At 44.4% G+C, this 17,405-nt stretch overlaps 1 protein-coding gene across 1 annotated transcript in view; it reads left to right on the top strand.

Annotated features, from left to right (window-relative positions):
- The window catches only part of RYR3 (ryanodine receptor 3), a 530,733-nt gene that overhangs the window by 426,864 nt on the left and 86,464 nt on the right, over positions 1 to 17,405 (top strand). The window contains 9 exon segments of the mRNA XM_086710284.1: positions 1,010 to 1,085; positions 1,205 to 1,328; positions 4,082 to 4,197; positions 4,742 to 4,809; positions 5,746 to 5,867; positions 10,821 to 10,870; positions 11,463 to 11,523; positions 14,233 to 14,471; positions 16,101 to 16,182. Of these exon segments, the coding sequence (XP_086566410.1) occupies positions 1,010 to 1,085; positions 1,205 to 1,328; positions 4,082 to 4,197; positions 4,742 to 4,809; positions 5,746 to 5,867; positions 10,821 to 10,870; positions 11,463 to 11,523; positions 14,233 to 14,471; positions 16,101 to 16,182 (938 nt within the window).

Genomic DNA, 17,405 nt, shown 5'->3' with positions numbered 1-17,405 from the left:
ATATCAGAATTGAAAAGAACCAGACTGGGCAAGGGCCACAGGGCAAGTCTTGGCTAGAATAAACCGGTTATCTAAGGAGGCCAGGCTTTGTACTTCTTCCAGGGCCATCATCACAGGTAATGACTCACTAAAATGAGGAAGAAACTGCAAATTACTGTATCAACACACAGAACTAACAGCTAGGAGGAAAAAAAACTTGGAACAAAACTAGTAAGAGCTAGGAGAAAGCCTGTGGAGCAGCCGCCCCTGGGGTGAGGGTGACTTCTGGTCCCAGCAGGTGCCGCCAGCTGCAAGGGCACTTGCATATCTCATGTCCTGTGGAAGATTCACTTGGGTGCCCCATGTTGGTGCAGAATTCAGGGGCATACAACCAAGAGGATGAAATTAAAAGCCCCACGCTGCCTCCTCTCAGCCCTCCCCTCCCGCATACATTGGTGGCCAGGATTGGCCCCAACCCAGGGCAGATACTCCCCAGACAGTCCGTCAGATCAGCCCTTTGGACCCTGGAGAAAGTGTCTTTCCAACGTACACCCTTGATTCCAGGTCACTATTTTCTGAGCCTTAGAAAGATGAACTCTCTTTGAACAATTGTATTTGCAGCCATTTTCTCTAAGATGTGATTATTTTTAGCCTGCTAAGGTAAGGGATTTGGGGGGATTCTGACACCCACTGCCATCTCCCTGTTTCAGGTCAGGAGTAAAATGTCCAAGTCCTGCCAGAATGCAGTTTCAGATGGAAATGTGTGTGTCTCATAAATGCCTCAGACTGCCAGGATAATAAGTTATAAGGGAAGGACAGAATTAGAAGCTGTTTTCTGTATGGAGGGGAAGCTATAAAAACAAATGAGGTGCATAAACACAGACTAATTAATGATGGGAGACACTCCGCGATGTGCTGTTAGCATTTGGTGGTGCTCAGTTCCCGAGGCTGCCTGAAACAGCCCAGCAGATATGGACCCATTTTTCTTCTTTGCTTTTGCTCTGACTGCTGTCTCTTTGGTGGGACACAGGGAATGGTGGAGGTCGTGGCCGAGAACTATCACAACATCTGGGCCAAGAAGAAGAAGCTGGAACTGGAGAGCAAAGGTGAGCCAGGTTCCTGGTGCCCCCTGCAGGAGGGGAGCTGGGGGTGCGGCAGGTACATTTTCCCAGAAGTGCAAAGGAAGGGCCAAAGAGTTGGTCATCTCTCACTTTCTTGTCCCCAGGTGGCGGCAGTCACCCTCTGTTGGTACCATATGACACCTTGACAGCCAAGGAGAAGTTCAGGGACCGAGAAAAGGCACAGGACCTGTTTAAATTCCTCCAGGTGAACGGCATCGTGGTTTCTAGGTAAGTCATCTTCCAGGTGATGTTAGGGGGGCAGGGAGGACTTGTGGACGTGGTCTCTCCTTCCCCAGGTATTTAATCGCCTGTCTGCAAAACAGACGGGAGACAGGATAATGGTCAGTATTCTGAAATGAGAAAACTTTTATTGGGGAGCATGAAGCCATCTTTTCTGACCTAAACAGGACCAGTCAATATCAATTTTTAAAGCTCAGTTATAGCAAAGAATCATGACAAATTATACATGTACACCTTAAACATTTAATTTGAAATTGAAACATATAAACATGCATTCATTCACAAATCTTGTGCTATAGGCCCCCGAAGCTTCTCTTTGTATATTGTTTTATCGATTGGCCTTCTAAAGCATATCCATAGGGCATCGTCAGACCTTTGGGACTTGGGCTTCTTTGCAGAACGGCAAGAATTACGGCATATACAAAACCGTAGAAGTGCAGTATCTTCCAGATTTTTAAAAATGTCTATTTTGGGGAGAGAGAGCGTGTGCACACACAAGCTGGAGAGGGGCAGAGAGAGCAAGAGAGAGAGAGAGAGAGAGGGACAGAGACAAAGAATCCCAAGCAGGCTGTCAGCGCAGAGCCCAACGTGGGGTTCGAACTCCTGAACCGTGAGATCATGACCTGAGACAAAATCAAGGGTCAGACACTTACCCGACTGAGCCACCCAGGTGCCCCCTTATAGATTTTTTTTTCAATTTCCTCTCTTGTCTTCTACAGCTAGTTATCTCGCTCATACCTATTTCAGAAACATGTATTTGGAAACACAGTTTCATGTCTTTGCAAAATGTACGGCCTAGTTCTCACAGAATCAGCAGTTGTCTTCAAATTTCTATTTTGTTTTTGTTTTAGACAATATTTGATTAAATTACATAAGAGCAATAGTGAGCAAAATGGACATAAACAGTCTTTGAACACAGAGAACAGATTCTTTGAAGACACAGCACCACTGAGGAGTCTGAATGCATCAAGATTTCCTGAGTTTTTATCGCAAACTTGTGCTTGTCCGAATTATCTAGATGAGGATTATATATGAATAGGGTCTTAGCTGCTTGAACCTAGAACCTGTTTCCTCACTGGTCAGATGTCACTGGTGGGCTTTGCTCCTAAATCATGCTCGCTGAGTCCCTTGAAGAGAGACAAAACAAGCCAGGGTTCCTATCTGATATAGCCATTCCTTCTGAAAGAAACTTTTGCTGAGCCAACTGCTGTTTCTTGTTTTAGTGTCCTACAGAATTTTGCCACAGAGTGGCCAAAAAAAGGAATAATAATAAATAAAATAAAAAATAAAAACCCATACAAATATTTCTCTTGTAGTGCCTATGAAAAAATATCAAAACTTACTTGCCATATTGTGAAGCAGGAAAGGTCAGACAGCAGGAGACCACCTCTGGGGAAGCATTTGAGAAACACTCCCTTCGTCGTTTTAATCCTCTTCTTAACACCCAGAGGAACGTGCGCTGTGGTTTGCTGATAAATAACTTGCTTACAGAAATGAAAAATTCCTCTTTACCAGAACTAAAAAGGAAATCAAAGAAATAAGGGGGGAAAGGAAAAAGATGGTTGAACTCAGCAGACATAGCCTAGTAGCTGTTTACCATGCGCCAGCCCCTATGGAGGGCACTTGGGTGTGCAGGCAAGGAAGCCAGAGCCCCGTCAGTAAGGAGAACTCGTTTCCCGCTATCCGTATCTCTGACCTGCTCCATCCTCAGCTTCCCCATCACGCCACGGCAGCCCATTCTTCCTGGTGCTCAAGCCAAAAGCCTTGACTCCTCTTTTTCCCCCAACCCACATCCAGTCCTTCAGGACATCCTGATAGTTCTGCTTTAAACGATGTCCAGAATGTGACCATTCTCACCCCTTCCGTGCTGTTACCATCATTCCTGTCAGAGCCTCCTATCCGGGCACCTGCTTCAACCCTTGCCCCCCACCATCAGTTTTAAACCTAGCAATTAAAGTAATTTGTAATTTAAGTCATTCCTCTATCCAGAACTTTCAGTAGCTTCCCATCTCAGAGCTAAAGCAAAATTCTAAGGATGGCCCGTAGGGCCCTAATGATTTATTAACCACCTCCTGTTTCTCTGACTGCCTGCTCACATCCATTCCATCCACACTAGCATCTGCCATATTCCTTCAGCTCGGCGTGCATGTTCCTGCCTCAGGACCTTTGCACCACCAGTCCATATGCCTGGAAAACTCCTTCCCCAGATGTCCATATGGCTCACCTCCTCACCTCCTTCAAGCCTTTACCCCAGTGTCATCTCCCAATGAAACCAGCACTGATGGCCCCATGTAACACTACAGTCTGCTTGCTCCCCCCTCTTGGGCCTTTTCATACTGCTTTAATCTTTCTTTTTTCACAAAACTTACTAGCTTCTAGCATTCCACATAATTTATATTTTGTGCTATATATTATTTGTGTCCATTTACAGCTAGTCTGTACGTTCCATGGAGGCAGGGATCTTGTTTGCTTCTCCGATTTATCCCCAGCTCGATATTTGTTGAATGAATGATAAAGATATTTTGAAAAATCTTTTCAGGCGTTATCATAGTGCAAGTATTGGGTGCTCATAAACTCAGGTTCCAAGTGCAAGGGGAATCAGTCAAATGACAAAGCAGGTCACTAGGCCAGAATAACCATTAACGTTTGGAAAGTAAAGTCAACACAGATAGGATTGCTGATGCTCCGAAGTCACATAGTCATCTCTGTTACTTCCTGGGATTTACCCATTTCCAACCTAGAGGTATGAAGGATATGGAGCTGGATGCCTCCTCCATGGAAAAGAGGTTTGCCTATAAATTTTTGAAGAAGATCCTGAAATATGTTGATTCCGCCCAAGAGTTTATTGCCCATTTGGGTAAGTATCATTGTGAAATATCCCCCAAATGTGTGCTTCCCTTAATATTTCATAATCTCAAAAAGAATGTGGTATTCCTTTATCAAGGGATGATGCTTTCATACTGTAGCTGTTCGTAATTCATTGAGACATCATAGGTTTTGGGGGGGAAACGGTGGCTGAGATTTTTGTCCCCCTCTTTAAAAAAATCTGTTTCATCCTTGGTTTCAGGGTTTGAGCCACTTGTCATTTTTTTCATATAATTCATCCTATTTTAACTTTTCCATTATTTTGCTTTGTGACTGTGGGCATATGACTCAACCTCTCTGAAGCTGCTTTCTCATCAACAAAGTAGAGGAAAGGGTACTAAAACAGCTTAGAGAACTGACAGAAGAAACACCTAGCCAACACAGCTATAAAGTACTTTGTAAAATACGAGATATTTTGTAAAAATGAAATGGCCTTTCCATGACCCTGAGGAAAGTTGCTCTGTTTCTAAAATGCTGTGGTTGTTTTTGTGTTTGTTTTAACTATGGCCAACTTTGTGTTACTTTTGTCTTTGTAGAAGCCATTGTCAGCAGTGGGAAAACTGAAAAGTCTCCCCATGACCAGGAGATCAAATTCTTTGCCAAAGTAAGTGATTCCTTGCATTTAACCAAATTACTGTCTTCTTAGAATCTGTACAATGTAGGGTGTCCGGTAAGCTAATCTAACAAAGATAGGCAAAACTCCACTGGCTTTGATGAGCTGGACATGTATTTCTCTGTTGTGGAACAGTCCGGGGGCAGGTAGGTCGACTGAGATGGTAGGAAGCCTGGTCTTCTCCATGCCATCATCCAGGGACTCTGGTACTGTCCTCTCCTGGTGCTCCACCATTACCTCAAGTGTGATGTACGTCAATGGGATCCAGATGGGCTCACCTATGTCACATCGATGGGAAAGGGGAGGACAGGCCCCTTCTCTCTTAAAGATCTGTCCCATGGACTAGAACTCAGCTGTTCTAGCTTCACCCAGCCACCATGGAATCTGGGTGATGCATTCTGTAGCTGGGCGACCCCATGCCCACCTAAAACATGGGGGTTTCTATTGCTAAAAGAAGAGAAGGATGAATTTGGGTACCAGTGATGAGCAGTCTCTACCAAACAACCCTACTCAGAGGCCTGAATGCACATGAGGCCTTGGGATAACTGTGCCCGAGAAACAGAGACATAAAGGCTCAAGGCTGAAAGTGGTAGGCCCTTCCCCAAGTGTCCCTGTTGGATGCCATGCCCAAGAATTACCATGACCCACCAGACTATCCTGAAAATACTGGCTCAGGGCCATTTGCATATTTCTCTGGACCCTCAGTCAGTCAGTGACCTTCTCCACTCCCATATCCCCAAGGCCTCTGGTTTGAGGTGTACAAGAGGAAAATGGGTTGGAAACTGCAATTCACCGGGTAGAGATTCCTGGAAATTCCAGGACCTGTGTTTAGAGGCTTTTTGCTCCCTGAAAATGAACTTTTTCAAAGGAACTGAAGGAGGGGCTTTGATGAACTTTCTAGAAGTTCATTTATGGTGGATTTTCCAGGTTCTCCTCCCGCTGGTTGACCAGTACTTCACCAATCACCGCCTCTACTTCCTGTCATCCCCTCTAAAACCCCTCAGCAGCAGTGGCTATGCCTCCCATAAGGAGAAAGAAATGGTGGCCAGGTGAGTCTACAAATGACAAGGTCATGGTGCTGGCGTGACCTCTGTAAAACCCCAGATTCCTGGAGACTAAATGGCGAATCCTTCAGAGAAATGAACTGTGATCTGATGATTGGTAGCACAGAGGTTTTGGTTATCCTCCTGGTTTTGAAAGTAATTATATTCATACTTACCTGTGTATTATTTTGGCAACGAAGAGAAATGCACTGTTTGGATGTATCAGTAGGGCTTGGGAAAATTTTATATACTCAGATCAACTTTTATCCTGAAATAACATTTAGAAAAAGGCAAAGTCAATTCTGAAGCTTGGACAAGCAAACACACAACGTTGAGAAGAAACAAGGTTAATGCCGGCTTCCATCCCATTCTTACAGGCTTTTTAAGTTTAAATTTGTTTTAAAGAATCAGATCTTACAAGTCTTATTGTGGATGATCTGATATTGGAAATCTAGAGCAACATAATTCAATTTAAATTCCTAATAGGAAAAAAAAAAATGCATCTGGAACACCAGCCTTCGTCCCCATTCCGCTAGGTGTAACGTGTGGATACCTCAAGGGAGAGGAGAGCAAAGGGAGTGCTTTATGAGCAGGTTAAAAGATGAATTCCACCGTGCCTCCAGTTTTCTCCGTATGTGATTTAGGATGACAAGGAATGGGTTAGACTTCTAACCGGCAGAGTTAAGAACTGTAACGGAAGCAGTCAACTCTTCCCCTAGCAGCCATTGATGGTGAACAGCACACAACATACTTTAGAAAGGCCCAGCCATTAAATACCATCATCCTTGTGAGGATATTCAACCTTAGGATTTAGCTAACATTTATTAAACACAAGGCTAAGCAGTGAGATCATTTTTCATACTTACACAAATGGGCTATAACTCTTGCAAATATCATTGTGAAACCTCACAGTGTTCTAAGAACTGCCTGTATATGCTCTCCAATTTGCAGATAGGGACTCTGAGGTTTCGTCAGGTTCACGCTGGTGCCTGAAGTGACCCAGGTAGTAAGTGAGGGCAAGAATGAGAGTCGTCTCTATCCACGTTGAGTGCCATTTTTTCTGCACAGTCATTACTTAATTTCACTTAGTAAGAAAGGAGGAGCCCATGCTTTGAAAATGGGATACCCGTAGCGTCAGTTACCGACCAAAGACTTCCTAAATATTTTCAGGATTAGCTGGTGTATTTTGTAAGAAGGCAGAGAAACGAGAGGCAAAGTGAGATACTCTGACAATCCAACAGAGGGCAGGTGTGTCTGTCTTCTTCATCTATTTTTGTTAGATTATTAATTCATGGAAATGTAACATTTGTTCAGCCAGGCACCATTTGTCATGGCTGGAATACAACCTGGATCTGATCAGCCTTGCAAATAGCTTCCAAATCCATCGTGTCCTCGCTCCCCTCCCACAGAAGCGCTTGTGTCTGCACCAAATGCTTTCCACCTCCAGACCCCTCGTGTCCACATCCTTCACCTCTGCCTCACCTCTTCTGCATCTGGTGCCCTTCGCCAGTGCTACCACACTCTCTCCCTGTGGTCCCTCTAATTTATCACTTGCAAATTCTGAGATGGGCAAGCACCTGGGGACTCTGGCCCCTCATAACACTGGCCTAAGGACTTTACTTAAATTATGGGCCCCCTAGGGGACAAGAGGGGGCCTCTGAAAACTTAACTGGCCTTGGTATGCCTGGGCAAGTGCTTCTGACAGCAAGGGGAGCCAGGTTAGTATTAGGACCAAACGACCTAACCATCTGGTTTAGTTTGAAAAATGTTGTTTTGGGGCACCTGGGTGGCTCAGTCAGTTAAGCGGCCGACTCTTGATTTCAGCTCAGGTCATGATCTCACGGGTTCGTGAGTTCAAACCCTGTGCTGACAGCCTGCTTGGAATTCTGGCTCTCTGCCCCTCCCCAGTTCGTGCACATATGTGCACACGTGCGTGCGAGCTCACTCGCTCTCTCTCAAAATGCACTTTTTAAAAATAATGTTACTTCGTACTGAGCATGAGTCCACTTTGAAGCATTTCACCAGAAATATCTGAGTTTATCAGCCCCTAATTCTAATTCTAAAAAGTAAGAGGATCTTGTGATAACTGTCTACTTACAGGTGAGAAAAGTGATGCCCAGAGCAGCTAAGTGGCTTCACCAGGACAGCCCAGCTAGTCAGAGTAGAGCCACGGCACACATGTTCCTTCAGGCTATCCCCCTCCCCCAACTCCATGATTTTTTTTTTTTTTTTATCAAATACATATGTCTTTAAAAAATGGACACAATGAGGGGAGCCTGGGTGGCTCAGGTGCTTAAGCATCAGCCTTCGGCTCAGGTCATGATCTCACAGTTTGTGTGTGTGAGCCCCATGCTGGGCTCTGTGCTGCCAGCTCAGAGCCTGGAGCCTCCTTCAGATTCTGTGTCTGCCTGCCCCTCTCTCTCTCTCTCTCAAAAATAAATAAACATTAAAATTTTTTTTAAATGGGCACAATGAAGGGTGCCTGAGTGGCTCAGTCAGTTGAGTGTCTGGCACTTAATTTCAGCTCAGATCATGATCTGATGGTTCCTGAGTCTGAACCTCGGGTCAGGCTTTCTGCTGTCCACACAGAGTCTGCTTGGGATTCTCTGTCTCCCCCTCTCTCTGCCTCTCCCTCCCTTGCACACGTGTGCCCTCTCTCTCTCTCTCTCAAAAATAAACATTAAATTTATTTTTAAGTGGACACAGTGAGGGGCACTTGGGTGTCTCTGTCTGTTAAGCATCAGGCTCTTGATTTCAGCTCAGGTCATTATCTCATGGTTGGTGAGATCGAGCCCCACATCTGTACTGACAGCATGGAGCCTGCTTCGGAATCTCTGGCTCTCCCTCTCTCTCTTCTTCTCTCTCTCTCTCTCTCTCTCTCTCTCTCTCTCTCAAAAATAAACTTTTAAAAAGTACACATGATGAGAAACACAAAAAAGCAGTCCGTTATTTAATTTCATATTAGCAGTCTGTCAGATTTCTATTAACTTACTCTGAGTTCTCTGAAGCACTAGGCCAGGGTTTCCAACTTATTCCCACTGCAAAAACAGATGACTAACCACAGGGGAACTTTGGCTGCGATTTTCTAGTCGACAGCCCAGTAGACTCAGGGCATTAATTGAAAGCCACTTAAAAGTGAGCAAGTCTGTGTTATTATTTTTTTTTTAAGTTTTTATTTAAATTCCGATTAGTGAACCTACAGTGTCATGGTAGTTTCAGGTGTACAATATAGTGATTCAGCACTTCAGTACATAAAGGCGAGCAAGTTTTGATCTCCACCGACACTCAGGATGTGTTTCTTCTCTGAGATGTCCCCGAAAAGACTTCTGCCGCTGTTGTGGGTCAGAGAGCCCGTGACAAGCTATGAGTGAGAGGTTGGGAAGGACTTCAGCTCAATCTCACCTTGGAAGCCCTTGGCCTGTATCAGGTGTTTTTATTCTAACTTCCCTTTTCTGTTCCACCAGGAAGGACTGCTTTCTCAAGGGACTACAAAGTTCTTGTCTAGCTGTGCCACTGTCACATAGTGTCAGAGTTCTGAGTACTCTCTCCCCAGGAACTACTGGCAGTTCAGGCCAAATTACGGCTATAGTGGGCAAGGGTCCATCCATGGCATATTCACATATGTTTATGGAGCTTTTTTCTAACTGCACAGGGCTCTCTGCTAGATACCATGGAAAGTAAAATGATAAGATACAGCTGGACCTCCAAGGGGTTCTGGGGTAGAAAAGATGGGTGAAAGGGTGGAGTAGGGTCAGAAAGCACAAAAGCATAGCAGATGGGCTTTCCTAACTTCCCGGGGCACAGTGAGGACAGCTACTCGGTCAGGCCCACAGACTGATAGGAAATGACAGAGGAAAGCAATATCCTAAAATGTTTTTATTCAACATCATATCCCCCTGTGCCTGAACCATTAATTTTCTTCTGTTCCCACCTTCTTCCCCACCTCCCAACTAAAGCCTCACACCCCCAGAGAAGGCTGCAAAATGGTTTGCAATCCATTGCAACAGTGGGAAAAGCATGATCCCTTTCAGAACCCTCATTTACTCCTGGATGTCCTACAAATGGATGTTTCAGCACATGGGACTGTATAGCAAGAGGTTGTTGGCAGTAACCTTGTTACTGCAAAATACTCTAGTTGTTGCAGAAGGATTATTTTCTTTGGGGCGGGGGCTGCCTCCAAGGTGCCTTCATGACTGTCCCACAAGACAGTGGGAAGCATACATTTCTCTTTTTTTTTTTTTTTTTTATAATTTATTGTCAAATTGGTTTCCATACAGCACCCAGTGCTCATCCCAAACGATGCCCTCTTCAATACCCATCACCCACTTTCCCCTCTCCCCCACCCCCCATCAATCCTCAGTTTGTTCTCGGTATTTAAGAGTCTCTTGTGGTTTGCCTCCTTCCCTCCCTGTAAGTTTTTTTTCCCCCTTCCCCTCCCCCATGGTCTTCTGTTGAGTTTCTCAGGTCCCACATATGAGTGAAGATATATGGTATCTGTCTTTTTCTGCCTGACTTATTTCACTTAGCATGACACTCTACCCTGTGATCCAGCAATAGCACTGCTAGGAATTTACCCAAAGGATACAGAAGTGCTGATGCACAGGGGCACTTGTACCCCAATGTTTATAGCAGCACTTTCAACAATAGCCAAATTATGGAAAGACCTAAATGTCCATCAACTGACGAATGGATAAAGAAGATGTGGTTTATATATACAATGGAATACTATTTGGCAACGAGAAAGAATGAAATCTGGCCATTTGCAGCAACATGGATGGAACTGGAAAGCATATGTTTTTCTAGTGTGGTCCAGAGGATCCTTTGAGAGGAACACAGTGCATCTTGCTCAAGGGTCATTCTGTGCTCTTTGTTTTAAAGTGTGGGGGCCTGGGGTAGGGAGGGTACGAGTAAGACCTTGGATTTCTGTGCCTTTCCTACTCGCCTTCTTTTCTGCTTCAGCCTGTTCTGCAAACTCGCTGCTCTTGTTCGACACAGGATTTCCCTCTTTGGTAAGTGAAGAGGAGTATTGCTCAAAGCCTCACTCCTCCCTGTAATTATCCTTCACTTGCATTTTGCCTTTATTTCTGGTGCCTACAGACAACCTGAGCCTTAGGACTAAGGTGTCACCTAAATTTGCCATAGAAAATTGATATGAAGTATGATAAATGACCTCTCTACCCCTACAACAGCTCAAATTTTCCACACCGATGAATGTTTTAAGCTCTGCCTCTAACATCCATCAAACAGTGTATGTGTCAGGCCAAAGATAAATGCATTGTCCCAGCACATAGGTCTGGCACTCTTAGTGTTGATGGTTAATTATGCCGGGATGTGGTTTGTGCATATTGAGAAGATTGCATTTAAAAGATAGGCTGGGCGCACCTGTGTAGCTCAGTAGGTTGAGTGTCTGACTTTGGCTCAGGTCATGATCTCATGGTTCGTGAGTTCGAGCCGTGCATCGGGCTCACTGTTGTCAGCACAGAGCCCGCTTTGGATCCTCTGCCCCTCTCCTGCTTATGCTCTCCCCCAAAATAAATAAACATTTAAAAAAAGACAGGCTGAAGGGTTTGGGGAGTCACCAGTGATATTTTTTTGTTCTAGGAAGTGATTCTACTACAATGGTGAGCTGTCTTCACATCTTAGCTCAGACACTTGACACAAGGTAAGTCTGCCCAGTTTTTTCCAGTAGTTTCTCAAGACTCCCTCTGTGACCCTCATTTCTCACTTATTGTACAGAAGAGGAGATGTGCCACAGCTCTGCAGGAGCTGGGGAGAGGGAGGGGAGACAGGGAGGAGATGAATCTTCACCTGACATTAGCACTCTCCATCTTTCAGTTCACATGATGGAGGGCCACTGTCAGGGCGTGTACCGCACGCTAAAAGCTGAGCATTTGATCAATTCTTGTCTTCTCTTCCTGAGAAGTTCATCTTTCAGAAGATAAAGTATATAATATAGCAAAGTGCTGCTTTATACCTCATTATCCACAAAAAGGGAAGAGCTGCCTGATGGGTGGCGAGGCCACAAGCATCCTGGGAGAAGGGAACCATAACACTATGAATCCAAAGCAGCCAAGCAGGGGAATGCAGGGGATGTGTGATAAAAAGATCAGAGGCAAAGACAGGTTTAAACCCATGACCTGAGGGTCTTGCAGGAAAGATGGCTGAAAGGGAAAGGAAATTTTAACAAACGTACATGTAAGTTCTGGTAATATAAACATAAATGATCTAGCGGCGCCTGGGTGGCTCAGTCGGTTAAGCGTCTGACTTGGGCTCAGGTCATGATCTCAGTCTGTGAGTTCAAGCCCCATGTCGGGCTCTGTACTGACAGCATGGAGGCTGGAGCCTGCTTCCAAGTCTGTGTCTCCCTCTCTCTGCCCCTCCCCCGCTCATGCTCTGTCTCTCTCTCAAAAGTAAAACATTAAAAAAAATTTTTAAACATAAGTGATCTGATGAGATGAAAAGGAGAAGTAGTAGGAAAGACAGGGAGCTTTCTTGAACACACTCTTTGAGTAGAGCCCTTGTCAAAGTTGGGAGGATGACGCACTTCCCAAAACAATATGAGGAAGAGAGAAACCAACTAAGAGAGTGGCCACAAGATGAAAATCTACTACAAACTAAGACTGGTTATCAAAAAAACGTTAAGCTGGGGCGCCTGGGTGGCTCAGTCGGTTGGGCGTCCGACTTCGGCTCAGGTCATGATCTCGTAGTCCGTGAGTTCGAGCCCCGCATCGGGCTCTGGGCTGACAGCTCAGAGCCTAGAGCCTGTTTCAGATTCTGTGTCTCCCTCTCTCTCTGACCCTCCCCCGTTCATGCTCTGTCTCTCTCTGTCTCAAAAATAAATAAAACGTTAAAAAAAAAAAAAAAAAACGTTAAGGATAATTAAAAGCGATTTTAGGGATCTAAACCCTAGAAACAAACATGGAGGTATTATGACAGCGCAAGTTTGCAGATCAGACCAAGGCACCCCAGGGGACTCAAATTCTGTGCACCTGAGATGAGGAATCTTTATTTCCAGAAGCATGTGGACTGCCTTTGGGAGAGTACCCCCCCCCCTTTTTCTCAATGCAGGTCAGCGTGTTTGATAATCATTCCTGACAAAAACCCAAGACTAGAAAGTTAGAAAGATAGCTCATGAATCCTTACAGGTCAGGAGCAAGCCTCACTTACCTCATTTCTTTCTTCTTCTTTTTCTGGTTAGCGGTGGGGGAGTGGGGGGCTAGGACAGATGATGATCTTGAAAATGCTGGAGATAAAAAGCATCTGTCCTTGAAGCAAGCCTGTCATAATCTTGTGAATAAGATGCTGAAATACGGAGGGGCACCTGGGTGGCTCAGTCGGTTAAGCATCCAACTTCAGCTCAGGTTATGATCTCACAGTTGTAGGTTCAGGCCCCATGTCAGGCTCTGTGCTGACAGCTCAGAGCCTGGAGCTTGCTTCAGATTCTGTGTCTCCCTCTCTGTCTCTCTCTGCCTGTCCCCCACTCATGCTCTGTCTCTCTCCCTCTGAAAAATTGGGAAGCGTTTTGCTCACTGTCATGCCCAAGTATTAACAGGACAGGAGCAGGATAGTCGATGCCAAAGGAGATGGTGACACCCTTTTTACTGTAGTTGCTGTCATAACCTTGACGTCCTTAAGCTAACGGCCATTTGCGTCTGTGTCCCCAAACAGCTCCTGGTACAACCATTTTCTCCTGTTCGCTTCTGGGGTGACGTAGTGCAGGATTCTACAAATAAGGTGTCGCTGTCCAAGTGCACTGTACCGGCATAGAGAACACTGCTTTGTTTTCCACGGTTGTAGAGAAAACTAGGGGGAACTTTATTTTTCAATAAACTTTTGTTGTGTGGGAAACAAAAAATGTCCTTCTCCAAGCTAGGATATCCCTGCTAGCTAATAGAAATGTAAGCTTAAGCTGAGTTATTTCTTTGTTCTGAGAGGTCCTGCATCATGGGAGAGCTAATATTTCTTTCCTTAAAGAAGTTGCTCATCTCATAGTGAACTGTAAGAAAAACTCACCTCTCCTTCCTTACAATTAGAAATTTACAGAGGAATATAGCCTGCTGGGACATTCTATTAATAGCAAGGGACCAAAATCAGTTTCTTTCTAAACTCTCCTCCACATCTTCCTGAAGAGTCGAGTGCCAACTCCCTCCAACAGACAACACTGTCCAGTTGCTAGCCCCCTTTGGGATTTTGTGACCCAGCTTGCTTCCTGGATGCTAACTGCTCTCTCCTCTTCCCCTGACTCCGTGTTGGTCAGGTGACTGGGGTGTCAAATGTCTGCCCAGCTTAAACTACAAGTCACCCGTTTCAAGAAGGGGGTCGGCCAGAGGTTAGGATTGTGCTTTTGGTTTTGAACATCGTTTGCTTACAGGACTGTCATGAAGTCAGGCTCAGAGCTGGTGAAGGCTGGGTTACGAGCTTTCTTTGAAAATGCGGCGGAAGACTTAGAGAAGACTTCGGAAAATCTGAAGCTCGGGAAGTTTACGCATTCCAGAACACAGATTAAAGGCGTGTCTCAGAATATTAACTATACCACGGTGGCTCTGCTCCCCATCCTGACGTCCATCTTTGAGCATGTTGCTCAGCATCAGTTCGGGGTGGATTTACTCTGTAAGTCAGATTGCCTCTATTGTGGATTTGTATGCACATGGCTCCAGATAAACAGGGTGTGTGACTCATTTGCTTGAAATAACCTTAAAAGCGGAATCGAGGGGCACCAGGATGGCTCAGTAGGTTAAGCGTTCAGCTCTTGATTTCAGTGCATATCATGATCTCACAGTTTGTGGGTTTGAGCCCTGCATTGGACTCTGCTCTGCTTGGGTTTCTCTCCTCTCTCTCTGCCTCTCCCCACTTGTGCACATGCTCGTTCGCTCTCTTTCTGTATCTCTCAAAATAAATAATCTTCAAAAAAAAAAAAAAAAGAAAGAAAGTGCAATAGAGATAATTATTCCATACTTTCTTCTTCTTAGGTTTAAAAATGGAGTAATAGGTACTTACAGGGGCAGAAATCCCCCAATTTGAGTATATAATATTTCATCTTTTTTCACTGTTATTGAGGACCAGAATTTTCCACCCACTAGCTTAGCTGTCAGCCGTTGTGTTCCCACTTAATTTGAAAAGGTTATCTGAGTAATCCAGTAGGGGATATAGGTTTGCTCCCAGGGTTTTTCAGATACCAAATTTCCGGTTAAGAAGCCCTAATTTATTCATTGGATACTAGGAGCAAAGGAGAGTTGCTAACATTTCATTATCTCAGCCTTCAGAAGAGACCATAGTCGGCTGGTATTATTTCAGTTTGCATTTAGTACCACATATAGCCCCTTAGTGCAAATACTCTGCCACCGAGCTTCAGTTTCACACTTTAAATGTTGGCGCATGATTTAATTCAATTTAAACAGTTGTCCATAGCCAAGGCTATGACTTCTATATCCCTGAACAACTAAAAATCAGTTATTTCCATGGAGGTGGGCAAAGGAATAGGGGAACATCCAAACTCATTATTTCATGTCATGGAAACAATGCATTTACTTGTTGAAAATTTTAAATTAGTTCTCATTGTGTTCATTTAGTCCCTGCCTTATTATGAGTTCCAGGCGTTAAAGGAGCATGTAGCCTATAGATTAAATTCTGTGGATTCCTAAATGGAACATACCCTTCCCTCAGGAAACCTGGCAAAATCGTGATGTGATTGAACCGTTTTGTGAAAAATGTCCGTCAGAGAACTTACGCAGGTGGACATGAGAAACGTTGCGTTGTCTCTAAAGAGGTCAGGATGTTCTGCCTACCTTCCTAGGAAATTGCCAAAAGGCTCATTCAAACTTCAGACTTCTTGCATTCTTCCTTTCCAAGAAAGGAAATATTGTTATGTGTAAAATTTAACCTTAGTGTCTCCCTCTTTTGGGGAAAAAAAAAACCCTTGTGGATCTCCTTGGTCAAATGATTTCTTTCCCTGGAAGCAGTGTGATTCATATCAAAAGCCCCCAAAGGAAGTGGGATGGCTCATTGGAGGGTGTTCTCCCTGTCAGTGGTTCTTTCTCCGTAGCTACCATTTGGTAGAAAGGGCTCTATCGTGTGTTGGGGGAGTGGGGTGAGGGCTGGGGGCGGGGGGCACACGTGCATGTGCTTTAGCTCTTGGGTGATGCCAGCACATTCTTTTTGTCGGTGGACCCTTTCCATGTGCTGGAGGTGAAGAGCTGGGATTGAGGCCTGGAAGTGACTGCTCGTGTTTGTTCTTTTCAGTAGGTGATGTGCAGATTTCATGCTACCACATACTCTGCAGTCTCTACTCCCTTGGGACCGGAAAGAACATCTACGTTGAAAGGTAATTAGTGAACAGAAGAGGCTGACACATTTCAGGGCTTAGAAAAATGTTACTTACGGGCTTGAAACCCTTAATAGCATCTTTTTAATACAGCAAAGTCAAAATGCTCACTGAAACAGGATGGAGATTTTGAGCCCAGGCCATTCAGTGTTTATGGCTATATTAAGAAACATAGGAAGGCTTTTGAGATTTATGACCTCTGTGAAGATTTGTTAAAAAAGAGAACCACAGGCCAAAATTGGTATTAATTGGGCCAAGCCAAAGCACCAAAAAGGGCTTACTGCCTAACCTAATTGCAATTTTAATGTCCCACAGAAATAGAAATCTTAACTTGTAAGTCAGGAGTTTCTTTTTTTCTTTTTTTTTTTTCTTTTTTGTTTATTCAGTTTATTCATCTATAAATGAGAAAGATCCTTACAGTTTTGCTTTTAAATAACAGAATACATAGAGTGTCCTTAGACCGCCTATGGTCAGGTAGGGTCCGCCCTCTACTATGGAGGCCAGGAGGTAAGGTATGTGTCCCCAGCCTCTTGGCAATTTGTTATGACTGACAAGCCTCAATTCGTTCTACTTTGGTAGTTAGGGTTATCCACCCGAGTTCGAGATGCGTATGCTGTTTTCAGTCCTCTGGCTCTGAAATACTCCACCACAGCTCATTAGTAGCATGCATTGTTTATGCCTTTACTGTCTTCACCCCTGCGTACAGTTTTCTTAGGCAGCTCAGCATTCCAGGGTGTACCAAGAGAGGGGTTTAAACCTCTCTTGCCACCCTTTGGTAAGTCAGGAATTTCTGATAGGCGCCAATGAGGTAATCAGTCACAGGGGCCCTCTCCATACCCTAAAGGAAGATGAGGTAAACTGTGTGGTAAGACCCCTTCTCTTCCCCTTAAGGGAAAGTTTCTAGCCTGGAACAGTCTTTTTTTTTTTTTTTTGCTTCTAACTTTGTTGTCCCATCCTTCTTCCTTCCTATAAAAACTCTCCATTTTGTACCATCTCCTCCAAGCACCCCCCAGCACTTGCTAGCTAGGATGTTGCTAGCTAGGATGATTCACTTAAGCCAAGGAGATGTTCAGATTTACTCAGTTGAATTCTGTTTGTTTTTTGGTTTTGGGGTTTTTTTTGTTTTTTTTTTTTGTAACAGATAGCTAGTCAGGGTATGTGACTGGAGACACAATACTATATAGCCAAGCTAAATCATGTGCTAGTGACCAAAAAACATTGAA

Source organism: Puma concolor, chromosome B3 (genome assembly GCF_028749965.1).
Source record: "Puma concolor isolate L17-30 chromosome B3, mPumCon1.1.hap2, whole genome shotgun sequence".
NCBI lineage: Eukaryota > Metazoa > Chordata > Mammalia > Carnivora > Felidae > Puma > Puma concolor.
This window is presented reverse-complemented; position numbering and strand designations above follow the sequence as displayed.